This window comes from Littorina saxatilis, linkage group LG7 (genome assembly GCF_037325665.1).
Source record: "Littorina saxatilis isolate snail1 linkage group LG7, US_GU_Lsax_2.0, whole genome shotgun sequence".
Taxonomy (NCBI): Eukaryota; Metazoa; Mollusca; class Gastropoda; order Littorinimorpha; family Littorinidae; genus Littorina; species Littorina saxatilis.
Window position 1 is genome coordinate 51,556,890 of NC_090251.1, and position 12,318 is coordinate 51,569,207.

Below are 12,318 nucleotides of genomic sequence, written 5' to 3' on the forward strand. Positions count from 1 at the left end.
GGGGGGACCATTCATAGAGCAGTTTTTGCCACGAATTGGTCCCCCGGGGGACTACTTCAGAGGGGGGACCGGACCGGATCCTACACCGGCACTCAGTGACTGACGGCGGAGCGGCTGACACCCACACAGGCCGGCGGCAACCGTGACGCACTGATTGACACACACACACACACACAAACACACACTCACGCACACACACTAACACACACTCACGCACACACATACATACACAAACACACACACAGTGGATATGTACAGTGACACACACACACGCTGCAATCCTTATGTCGGAGTACGATAAACATCGAGTATAATTATGCGGACCAGACATATTTAGAGTTATTTCCCTTATTGTTTCTCTTTCCGGCACATGTCGCGTTGTTTGTGTAGCCTGAGGGAATAACTTTAAACGAAGACATCCAGTGGATGTGACAGAAAACTGACTGACAAGACAGCAAGCAGCTTGCTTACCGTTTAAGACATGTTCGGCATCATTGTGTCGGGGCGTCTGGTAAGTGTAGCAGATCGCGGTCAGACTGAATCGTTTGTTTACTTTGATAACGTTGCGGATACCTCTGGAACAAAAGAAACAAGTTTAAAATTCGAGTAGCCGTCTTGTACACATTTTCAGGTTTAAAGATCGCAATTCTGGAATGTTTCGGTCCGCTCTTGGTTCTGTTGGTAACGAATATTGTTAAAAGCGTAGACATTAAAAGAAGAATAAGGGTGTATGTGTGTGTGTTTATTTCTGGCTGTTCTTGATTTGTCGAGACCGTGTGGCATGCCGACATGAGATGGAAATCAAGTTGTAAACCTCCTAGAACCATTTTTACTACATCAAATTAATGATTATGTTTTGCATTTTATAGCAGTGACGCGACAAAACTTCTGAAACAATTTCAATGTTTCTGCCAGAGGCAAGCAATATTCCTGTAAAATGCTTAATAAGATATTTTTATGATTTTTTTTCTACCTGTGCAGGTGCAATCAGACGCTCAACAGGTGAGCGAGAACCAGTTCCTGTTCAACATTCCAGAAGCAGATAATATTAACCATGTTGTCGTTTTCATGACCGGTCAGATGCCTTTTCCTGACGGGCTTGGTGGTGCAGGTAGGTGCCCTATACAATATCTTTTTCTTTTGTACAATGAAACACCTCCCCCCCCCCCCTCTTCACACCCCCACCCCCTCTTCACCCCCGCCCCGCTTTTAAGACCTCCAAACAATCTGAGAAAGGAGAGAGTCCTAATTTGGAGGCAAATTGACCGGCGTTGTGGCATCGTGGTAAGACGTCGGCCTCCTAATCGGAAGGTCGTGAGTTTGAATCCCGGTCGCTGCCGCCTGGTGGGTTAAGACTAAGAGTGGAGATTTTTCCGATCTCCCAGGTCAACTTATGTGCAGACCTGCTAGTGGCTTAACCCCCTTCGTGTGTACACGCAAGCACAAGACCAAGTGCGCACGGAAAAGATTCTGTAATCCATGTCAGAGTTCGGTGGGTTATAGAAACACGCAAATATCCAGCATGCCTCCGCCGAAATCGGCGTATGCTGCCTGAATGGCAGGGTAAAAACGGTCATACTCGTGCTGAAAACATGAGTGAACGTGGGAGTCTAAGCCCATGAACAAAGAAGGATAAAAAGAAGGAGGAGGCAAATTTTACATAGGATGTCTGCAGAAGTCGTGTGAAGCGATATAAAAACATTAAGTCAAGATCAACACCACAAACCAATCATCGCCGAGACTACATTCTGATAGTCTCGGCTAACCATACCGAAGACCAAGACAGGTCACGCTCGCCGCCGTGAAGCATGCGTCCGTAATACTTACTGATCCTATTTTCTTTCATTCTGAGCACATTTTTAGAGTAAACTGTAAACATGACATATCTGTATATTTTCGAATTCAGGAGAAGATGAGGTATACAATGCAATCATTGTTTAATCTGTTTCTGGAAATTCGATTTTAATGACAACGTTAATGAGCAAACTAATGAACTAATTTTTAAGCGTCCAAGCTGAAATGCAATCCCATAGTCCGCACTTTGTTGAAAATTGCTTAACCAAAATGTCAATCAATTTGGTTGAAAAATGAGGGTGTGACAGTGCCGCCTCAACTTTCACAAAAAAGCCGGATATGACGTCATCACAGACATCCATCGAAAAAAGGATAAAAACGTCTGGGGATATCATACCCAGAAACTCTCATGAAGTTTCATGAAGATCAGTCCAGTAGTTTTCTTTGAATCGCTTTATACATACACACACACACACACATACAAACACCACGACCCTCGTCTCGATTCCCTGCCTATGTTAAAACATTTTGTCAAAACTTGACTAAATGTAAAAAGGCGGTCTACAGATGCGGGGTCTTAAGAAGTGTGTTCCACTGTCTGTATCTACTTCTACTTCTGCAATCATAAGCTGCGACTCCCATGTACACTCGTACGCACAGGTGGGCTTGTATGTGTATTACAGATTAACTTTTCCCATAGCCATTTACTGTTGATCTAAGCAGTCATATTTTGATTCCCGGGATGCTTGCTGTGTATTTTCATTATATTTCTATAACCCACAGAACTCTAAAATGGATTGCATGATCTTTTTCGTTGTACAGACCTGTTTACCCTTACGATTTTGGCGTAATTTATTACGATTTTCTGCAAAAAATATGCCATTCCGCTATCCGTGTGAAGACTACGATTTTCATAAATAAAAAAAAATGTGTAAAATTTATTTTATTTTATTTTTATTAATTCACATGTTTGGCATTGTTTTTGACTCACATGCGAAGCAAAAGTGAGTCTATGTACTCACCCGAGTCGTCCGTCCGTCTGTCCGGCCGCCCGTCCGGAAAACTTTAACGTTGGATATTTCTTGGACACTATTCAGTCTATCAGTACCAAATTTGGCAAGATGGTGTATGATGACAAGGCCCCAAAAAACATACATAGCATCTTGACCTTGCTTCAAGGTCTTGGTCGCAGGGGCCATAAATGTTGCCTAAAAAACATTTTTCACATTTTCTCTGAAGTTTTTGAGATTCAATACCTCACCTATATATGATATATAGGGCAAAGTAAGCCCCATCTTTTGATACCAGTTTGGTTTACCTTGCTTCAAGGTCAAGGTCGCAGGAGCTCTTCAAAGTTGGATTGTATACATATTTTGAAGTGACCTTGACCCTGAACTATGGAAGATAACTGTTTCAAACTTAAAAATTATGTGGGGCACATGTTATGCTTTCATCATGAGACACATTTGGTCACATATGATCAAGGTCAAGGTCACTTTGACCCTTATGAAATGTGACCAAAATAAGGTAGTGAACCACTAAAAGTGACCATATCTCATGGTAGAAAGAGCCAATAAGCACCATTGTACTTCCTATGTCTTGAATTACAGAGCTTATGAACAGAAAATCTGAAAAAATCAGGTCTTAAAAAGGAGGGAGTCTTAAATTTAATATGGAGGTAAATTTACAGAGCTTATGAACAGAAAATCTGAAAAAGCAATTTCTTCAAATGGTCAAGTCTTCAATTGGGGGGGTCTTAAAAGGGGGGTTCCACTGCATTCTTTACTTTGCGTTGTTTGGTTTGCAGTATACTTCTCTTGGCCGCGGCCGGAGGGACCCGTGTGGCTCTTGCTCGGACACATATCCAACCAAAAGCCGAGTGTCATCTTCAAGATTGGGAATTTGAAACCCAGTAAGTCTTGCTTCAGTTTTCACGTTTGATTTGATTTGATTCTGAGTGAGTCATTTCTTCCATGTCTGAACATTACCTTTGCTTTTGACAGAAAATGATGCAAAAAGCTGACAGAAATGGAATATCTTGAGATCAACCAAAACTGTTGTTTAAAAAAGTACTTTGGAGAAGTCTCTTGGTTAAGGTATAAAAGAGACTGGCTTTAGACTGCGAGTCACACAAACTTGTCGGCGGCGGTTGGCTTCAAAGAAGCAAGCGATAGGCAGACAATTTGTCTGCTTGGGAAAACACTACTTTGCGTAGCCTGCTTCCGGGCTCCCTTTTTTTTATATTTAGTCAAGTTTTGACTAAATATTTTAACATCGAGGGGGAATCGAAACGAGGGTCGTGGTGTATGTGCGTGTGTGCGTGTGTGTGTGTGTGTGTCTGTGTGTGTGTGTAGAGCGATTCAGACTAAACTACTGGACCGATCTTTATGAAATTTGACATGAGAGTTCCTGGGTATGAAATCCCCGAACGTTTTTTTCATTTTTTTGATAAATGTCTTTGATGACGTCATATCCGGCTTTTCGTGAAAGTTGAGGCGGCACTGTCACGCCCTCATTTTTCAACCAAATTGGTTCAAATTGTGGTCAAGTAATCTTCGACGAAGCCCGGGGTTCGGTATTGCATTTCAGCTTGGTGGCTTAAAAATTAATTAATGACTTTGGTCATTAAAAATCGGAAAATTGTAAAAAAAAATAAAAATTTATAAAACGATCCAAATTTACGTTTATCTTATTCTCCATCATTTGCTGATTCCAAAAACATATAAATATGTTATATTCGGATTAAAAACAAGCTCTGAAAATTAAATATATAAAAATTATTATCAAAATTAAATTGTCGAAATCAATTTAAAAACACTTTCATCTTATTCCTTGTCGGTTCCTGATTCCAAAAACATATAGATATGATATGTTTGGATTAAAAACACGCTCAGAAAGTTAAAACAAAGAGAGGTACAGAAAAGCGTGCTATCCTTCTTAGCGCAACTACTACCCCGCTCTTCTTGTCAATTTCACTGCCTTTGCCATGAGCGGTGGCCTGACGATGCTACGAGTAAAATGGCATTGCGTTCAGTTTCATTCTGTGAGTTCGACAGCTACTTGACTAAATATTGTATTTTCGTCTTACGCGACTTGTTTTAAACTTTCAAAACTTCGAGTTGGACTGATCTTGTCTTGATGAAAAAAGAAATCTTGTATGACTTAAGAATGTTTGTGTTACAAGCTGTCAATGTATTATTTACATTTTAAAAGTTAGTTCTAGCGCCAAAACGAGACGTCCGATTGTGGTGTACTAGACAATCTGGCTGGCCACGCAAAAATAAATTCTTTGAAAAATGCTCGCTCTTTACGGAGGGCACCTAGGATGTTTTCAAGCGGTGAGTGTTTAAACGAAAGGGTGTTTGTACTGTGTGTAAAAGCCTGACAGTGTCTGTGACCAGAAACTGATGGTATACGTGAAGCTGGGTGTGCCTTTAAACTCGACAGCCAGGGGAGTAACTTCAAGAAAGTCCCTAGCCCACCAGAAATGTTGCTGGCCCGGTACATACCACAGGTTTCTACTAGCCCGGCAGATTGTTTGTACTCACCCCTGGCGATCGGGCGGATGATTTGGCCATCCCTGTATCATAGTGCAGAAGAATAAGTGAAATGGTTGTGCTTTACCTTGGAAGTTATTAACAATGCCTCTTTTTGCAAATGGCAAAAAGCATGGAGATCATAAAATCTGAAGCAATCTGTGGGACTGCGTTATTTAGCAGTTACTTCCCTTCACTGCTCTGTGGCCTGGCTGTCTTCCTGCATCATGTATCTTTTCTTCTTCTTCCTTGTAGTCTTCTTCTTTTAAGTAGAAACAGCAGGCAACCGTTTTCAGCTGTCGTTTTCTCCGCAGCTTTTTGGTGCCTGTTCCTGTCAGCCAGTTGTGACTTGTATGCCCTGTCTGATTTTGACACCTACAAATTCTGTGTTGTTTTAGGTAGCTGTGAAATGGATGGCCAGATCCACTTTGGCAGCTTGGCGCTGCAGCAGTCTCACCTGGCTCAGATCGGTATCTCCGTGGAGCCGCTCATTCAGCTGTCTCAGCAGACGCCGGTCACGTCCCACAGCGAGACGTCCCTCGCCCCTTTCATGGAGTTCTCCACAAAGATGTTGGAGAATTTCTTCAATTTCGCCACGTCCTTCGCAGTTAAGCAGGCGGAGATGATGCCGAACCCCTCTGAGACGTACGTGCCTCTAAGCACCCTTCACAAATGGTATGAGGCCTTTCAGCGGCGTATGACGCAGAATCCAAACTTTTGGAAGTCGTGAGTGGTGCTGGGTTTGTTTCACTGGGATGGTTTGAGAAGTGTGAGAAACACCAAGGGAACTAAACGTTAGTTAGTCTCAGTGTCCAACGACCGACAAAAACAGGGAAACAGACACAATGAGGGACTAGGTGTACAGTTTGCAGCAGAGTGCACAATAGACAGTTTTTGGAAATAACTCTGTCAGGTTTGTATGCGTTGTGGAAGAGTGACCTTTCCTTGCAGAACTCGGACAAACACTGGAGGGGCCGAGCCAATCACAAGCCAGAGTTGTGTCGGAAACATGTGGATCTGAGCACGTGTTTCCGCCACACCCCTCGCTATTGACTAGCCCCCCCCCCCCCCCCCCCTCAGTGTCTGTCCGAGTTTTGCATGGAAAGGTCACTGTGCCACAACCCATACACACCTGACAGAGTTATTTGTGGAATTCGTCTATTGAAGACATCGAGAAGCTTCTACATCCAAGAAATTATTTTGTGTGTGTGTATGTGTGGGTTAGTGTGAATGGGCTTTTTCTTTCCATGAAAATGTCTCAGCTTTGTGTTAAAACAGCTGCAATTCTGAGCAGGGATGGCCAAATACACGCATGCAGGAAAAAAAAAAAATATATGGGTAGCGCCGTATGTATGGCAGCTCGCTTTCCCCGGGGAGAAAGCAGCCCTAATTTCCATGAGGGTAACCTCACTGGACTGTAAATCTTATCCAATCCAATCCAATCCAATCCAAAATCCCAACATTTTAACTCGCCAGTCGGGAGAGTAACTGCAAGAGAGTCACTAGCCCGCCAGAAATGTTGCTGGTCCGGTGCATACAAAAGTTGCTGCATTTGATTTGAAACTCGAAATTACAACTAAAAATGTTGCATTTGACCAGACTTTTCACTTCCAGGCGGGCAAGTTGCCAGGCGGTTTCTATTAGCCCGGCGGATTTTTAAATGCCCCTGGCGACCGGGCGGATGATTTGGCCATCCCAGCTGTGTATGCCTTTTCTTTAATGATTGTGCAGATTTGGAATCATTTTGTTTGTTTTGCTGTTTACATGATGTGATTGTGTGACAGAGAACTCCTGGACTGTTCTGTTTGGACTTACATTACAGGTGCTTGAATGGGAGTGTCTTTGTGCATGAGAGTGTGCAATGTGAAATGAGTATATAATGTTACTTTTGTTGTGGGTGTCATATGGGGGGGGGGGGGGGGGGGGGGGGGCTGAGAAATGGAAGGTCTGGAAAGGGGCGTGCGCTATAGTTATTTTCTAACAAGGTTAAGTATTTGTATATTACAAGAATCGTTGCATGTCTGCTTAAGATTGCAAGCAGTATATTGTACTTGGTTGGAAGCACAGTACTTTGGGAAGTTATGCTTGGTTTTGTATGTGAGCTCTTGTTGGTTGCCTTCTGGTCAACAGCGAAATTTGTGACAAGCAATTCACGCGCGCACACACACACACACACACACACACACACACACACACACACACACACTCGAATTACACGACTTCTTTGAAGTTTGCTTTTCCAAAGGTAGCCTGTGACACGACCGGAGGGGCAAAGAACATACCCTGAAATTCCTGTCTCAGTCGATGCAGCCGTTTCGGAGCCTTTAGTCATCACACACACACACAATCAATCAATCAATCAATGACGCTTATATCGCGCATATTCCGTGGGTACAGTTCTAGGCGCTCTGCAGTGATGCCGTGTGAGATGAAATTTTATACGGCCAGTAGATTGCAGCCATTTCGGCGCATATTTACCTTTCACGGCCTATTATTCCAAGTCACACGGGTATAGGTAGACAATTATTAACTGTGCCTAAGCAATTTTGCCAGGAAAGACCCTTTTGTCAATCGTGGGATCTTTAACGTGCACACCCAATGTAGTGTACACGGGGGGAGGGTTCGGACACCGAAGAGAGTCTGCACACAAAGTTGACTCTGAAATAAATTTCCGCCGAACCTGGGATTGAACTCACGCTGACAGCGGCCAACTGAATACAAATCCAGCGCGCTGCCAACTGAGCTATATCCCCGCCCCACACACACACACAGAACGAGCTTTATATATATGATGATGATACCTTCCTGTCCATGAAAACAATCTTGTAAATCAGCACGGATCTGTTCAGACTTTTACATGGGATAAGAAATCTGTTCACTTAGACACATACTAAAATTTAACAGCCTGCAAAGTTTTAACTGCTCTGTGATGAACGAACGAATGAACAAACTTTATTTTACAAGCATAAAGGTTTCATGGGTGTTACTCTTCCGGCTTTTGCCGGATTTCCGGTTTTTGAAAAAATCTGAAGCCGGAAATTCCGGTTTTCCGGGTTTTCAAAAAAAAACAAAAAAAAAGCTTCGTTTCGCTAAGTTGAAATAACGAGCAGCGGTTCCGATCCGACTTTTGACACCGGTTCGCGTGCTTTCTCGGTTCGCTCCCTTAGATTTGCCGCCATCTTGCTTATTATGATTTGGTTTCGTCGGTGTCCAGAAACTTTCTTTCAAACTTGAGCATTTTGGACCCCTGCCTTTCAGGTTTTTTGATTTTTCCCAGTAACACCCATGAGGTTTAGTAATACGAAATATTACACGCCAGACAGGAAAGACAAGAAAAACAAAATTGAGTTTACGCAGCTCAGTGGCTTTTTTCTTTTGTTCAAAAGGATCTGTGTCTTGTTATGTATGTTGTAAGATAACAGTGGTTGTTTGCATCCTTCCAGTAAAGTGTTTTGCAAACAATTTGCAAAAGGCAAGTGGATGTAAATCATTTTGTGGATGCCTTCAGAAGGCTCAGCATGTGTTTTCAGTTCACACTTTTTTTTACAAGGAAATATTGGAGAATAAAATATCAGTTTCATAAGGCCTATGGCATAACATGTAAGATTTTTATCATCTTCAAAGATACAGAGATTGCGTTGACAATTGTGGCTTTTGCTCTTCTTAACAATGATATTTTGAAAACTTAGGTCTTGAAATGTTTTCAGTATTTCTAGTCGTGGCCATTGTCATTCCTTCTGTGTTCAGTGTGTTAATTGATAATGCTCATATAAAAGACACATTTCTCCGAGTCTGAGACAAACCACATTTGATTCTGTCTGTCAGATACCTTAACTTATTGTCTCCCAGGTACGGATATATCCGTACCCACTCATATGGCTCTATCTGACCAGGTACGAATATATCCGCTCAGACTTTAGCTTCAGTCGCTTCCTGTAACGTCCATCTAACGCCTGCATTCCAGCGTGTTGATATACAGTTACTACACAGTTACTACAATTCTGAGTGACCTGCTGCAGCACAGCTTGTCTCGGAAAAAAAAACTTGGTCAACATAGGTGGGGTAGAAAGTGTTAAGTGATGACTCTTCTTTGCTTTATGTTCTTTGCCTGTGGTTCACATTCATCCACACTTGGATTATTGGTTTTATCATCAAGATGTTTCAACTGATTCAGAGGGCTAGCTTTTTGCCCAGCAGAAATGACCTCTTAGTAAGTATTGTGTGCAGTATTTGTTACAGAAACTAAGAGTCTGTCTTGCCTTTGCATTATGTGTTGTGCAAAGCTTTCATGATGATACAAAGTTTCTGTGGGAGTTTCTTCTTAACACGCTGGAAGTCTGAATCTTGAACAAAAAGTCTGAGTAGTATAATGACTTTGGTGATTGTGACACTTAATCTAGCTAGTTCATCACCTGCTAGAAACGTTTGTGCCTTTACCGAATACTACCAAAAAGGTGCTGTTTGATTACATGTTCTGACATCATGTTCTTAAAGGTCCTTGTCTACATTTTTATACCGAAATCGACATTTGACAATTAAAATGCAGAGTCTATTATTTACAAATATCAACAATACACCCCCTTTCGATCAGGAAAGACGAAGCCAGTGTAGCCGTTTGAAAATTCATTGTAGTATTCCAGCGTAGTACTCATAGTAGGATATCCTTATTTGGAAAATGCCAAGCGCAAAACTCCTCTCAAATCCTGTGCATTTCGTGCGTTTAAAAAAAAGCGTGGACAGCGCTCCAGTGTCAAACTGTTGCTGCACTTGTTTGGGCGTGGCTATAAGCATAGTGACATGAATTTGATTGGTCAGTATTTTTAGGCAAAGCACATGTTCTCAGCAAACAGAAAACAAAATATTGGAAGCGTGAGTCACGCTACCCAAAAATAAAATCTTTTTTTACATATATTTTCTTTTCTATAACTTTTTTCCCCATGGTTCATTCATCATCTGACATAACTTTTTAGCGAAATCTAACCGATAAGATTATTGAAAAAAAAGCAAAAATGTAGACGACCACCTTTAACAGTTCCTGTTGACATGAAGCATCTGAACGCAGAGTTGTAAAGAAAATTATTATGAAACATCTACATCTAATCAAAATTTTGAACAGCACATTGATTTTTCCACTGTCTTTTGAGCTTCAGCAGAAAATCTAGGTTCAACACTCCCCAACTTGTGACCAGCTTTTGGGTGATTTGCCAAAACCTGGCTTATGCATGTGGTAGCTAAATTTAGCTCAGTGCTCAGGCATTCTGCAGCTGTATGGTGTCATGGTGTGTTCAAACTCAGACTGCTGCGGAGATGTTTTCAAGATATGCGACAGTTTATCTGTTTATGTGGGGATGGTTTATCCATAATTTTTGTGTTTAACAAAAACCTGTAAATGTTCTTCCAAAATCGGTGACGAAACTTCCATACTACCATTGCTTGAGGTAATTGAGCAATAAAATATATTTTTGTGGTATTACGAATATCATGCAGATTCTAATACATTCATACTACATTGCACAATTTTGCTTGGATTTGATGAGGCAGAATAAGTGATGTGAATTTAGTTTTGTTGGCACTGATCACAATGACGGACAACAGTGCTTTGTTCTTGGGAAATAATGTTTGTGCAATTGTATTTTTGTCTTGTTTTTTAAAATTTAAGTCATTGCTTTATCTGTGTTCTGCTGATGAAACAATCTACAACCACGTGGCATTGTTACTCAGTGCAATTTTTACTGGGACAGAAGACTTTTTTTTTTCTTGATGTTGAGAATTGAGCAGCCTTATTTCAATTTTGCATATTGAATGTCATATTCATAGAACGTTTGTTGTTATTGTCTCTTTAGCTAATCTTTGATTAAAAGGAATGGAAGAACGATTTGTGCCATCAATTTAAATAAAAAAACATGACATGATTTTTCTTTCTTTTTGTTTTGTTTTGCTTGATGGCTGTTGAGCCGACTTGTGCAGTTTTACAGACATGTGGAGATGAAATTGATATACAGTGGAACCCCCTTTTAAGACCTCCAAAAATCTGTGGAAATCGGGTCTTCTTGTCGTTCGCTGTTAGATCGTCAGTCCGGACTGCAGGGCGAAACGTGCTGTCCTCTCCAAGTCTTCTCTGGGGCCGTATAGCTTCTTTTGTAGCGCTGTGTCCTGAAATCGGGTCCTAAACAGAGGTCATGTGCAGAAAGTCCTGGAAATGAAGGAGGGAGTCTTCAAGTGGGGGGCTGTGAAGGGGGGAGTCTTCAAGTGGGGGGCTGTGAAGGGGGGAGTCTTCAAGTGGGGGGCTGTGAAGGAGGGAGTCTTCAAGTGGGGGGCTGTGAAGGGGGGAGTCTTCAAGTGGGGGGCTGTGAAGGGGGGAGTCTTCAAGTGGGGGGCTGTGAAGGGGGAGTCTTCAAGTGGGGGGCTGTGAAGGGGGGAGTCTTCAAGTGGGGGGCTGTGAAGGAGGGAGTCTTCAAGTGGGGGGCTGTGAAGGGGGGTTCCACAGTGCACAATGAACATGGATTAATGTTGTATGTGGTATGTTTTGAGTGGTACAGTATTTATAAAGAATCATCGTGGTTATGTTTCATTATGATAGTGTCCTTGCAGCACATTCTCTCTCTCTCTCTCTCTCTCTCTCTCTCTCTCTCTGGGTGGTCGCTGTGGCAAGACACGAACACATTTGCTGTGTCAAAAGTTCGACATTTTCAGCAACAACAGCCACTAAGATGTCAGTTTTAGGCCTACCTAAAACTGTGGAGTCTATTCTGACCACCATTATCGCGGACCACGCTCTAATCTCCTGGAAGGTGACGGGCGAAGGCGACAAACCTGTCGTCGTGCTTCGCTTCAACTCCGCAGATCAACAAGATGGCGAGCCGACATTACCAGTGGGCGCGTGGAGACGCAAACCCCCGTCACAGATACGCCGCGACAAGAAAAGGGCAGAAGACAGGCGTGCTACTTCACGGACTGACGAAACAAGAACAGAAAACATTGTGACACA

The 12,318-nt window shown here is 42.3% G+C and overlaps 1 protein-coding gene and 1 long non-coding RNA gene across 2 annotated transcripts; both read left to right on the top strand.

Annotated features, from left to right (window-relative positions):
* The first annotated feature begins 376 nt into the window (after positions 1 to 376).
* LOC138971767 (protein Hikeshi-like) lies at positions 377 to 7,250 on the top strand. The gene is made up of 4 exons (XM_070344570.1): positions 377 to 511; positions 982 to 1,111; positions 3,602 to 3,706; positions 5,729 to 7,250. The coding sequence occupies exons 1-4, from the start codon at positions 482 to 484 to the stop codon at positions 6,058 to 6,060; spliced, it is 597 nt and encodes a 198-aa protein (XP_070200671.1). The 5' UTR covers positions 377 to 481; the 3' UTR covers positions 6,061 to 7,250.
* An 8-nt stretch (positions 7,251 to 7,258) lies between these two features.
* Positions 7,259 to 11,242, top strand: LOC138971768 (uncharacterized). Its single transcript, XR_011457362.1, has 2 exons — positions 7,259 to 8,301; positions 8,621 to 11,242. It is a non-coding gene; the product is annotated as an uncharacterized lncRNA (long non-coding RNA).
* The last annotated feature ends 1,076 nt before the right edge of the window (positions 11,243 to 12,318 follow it).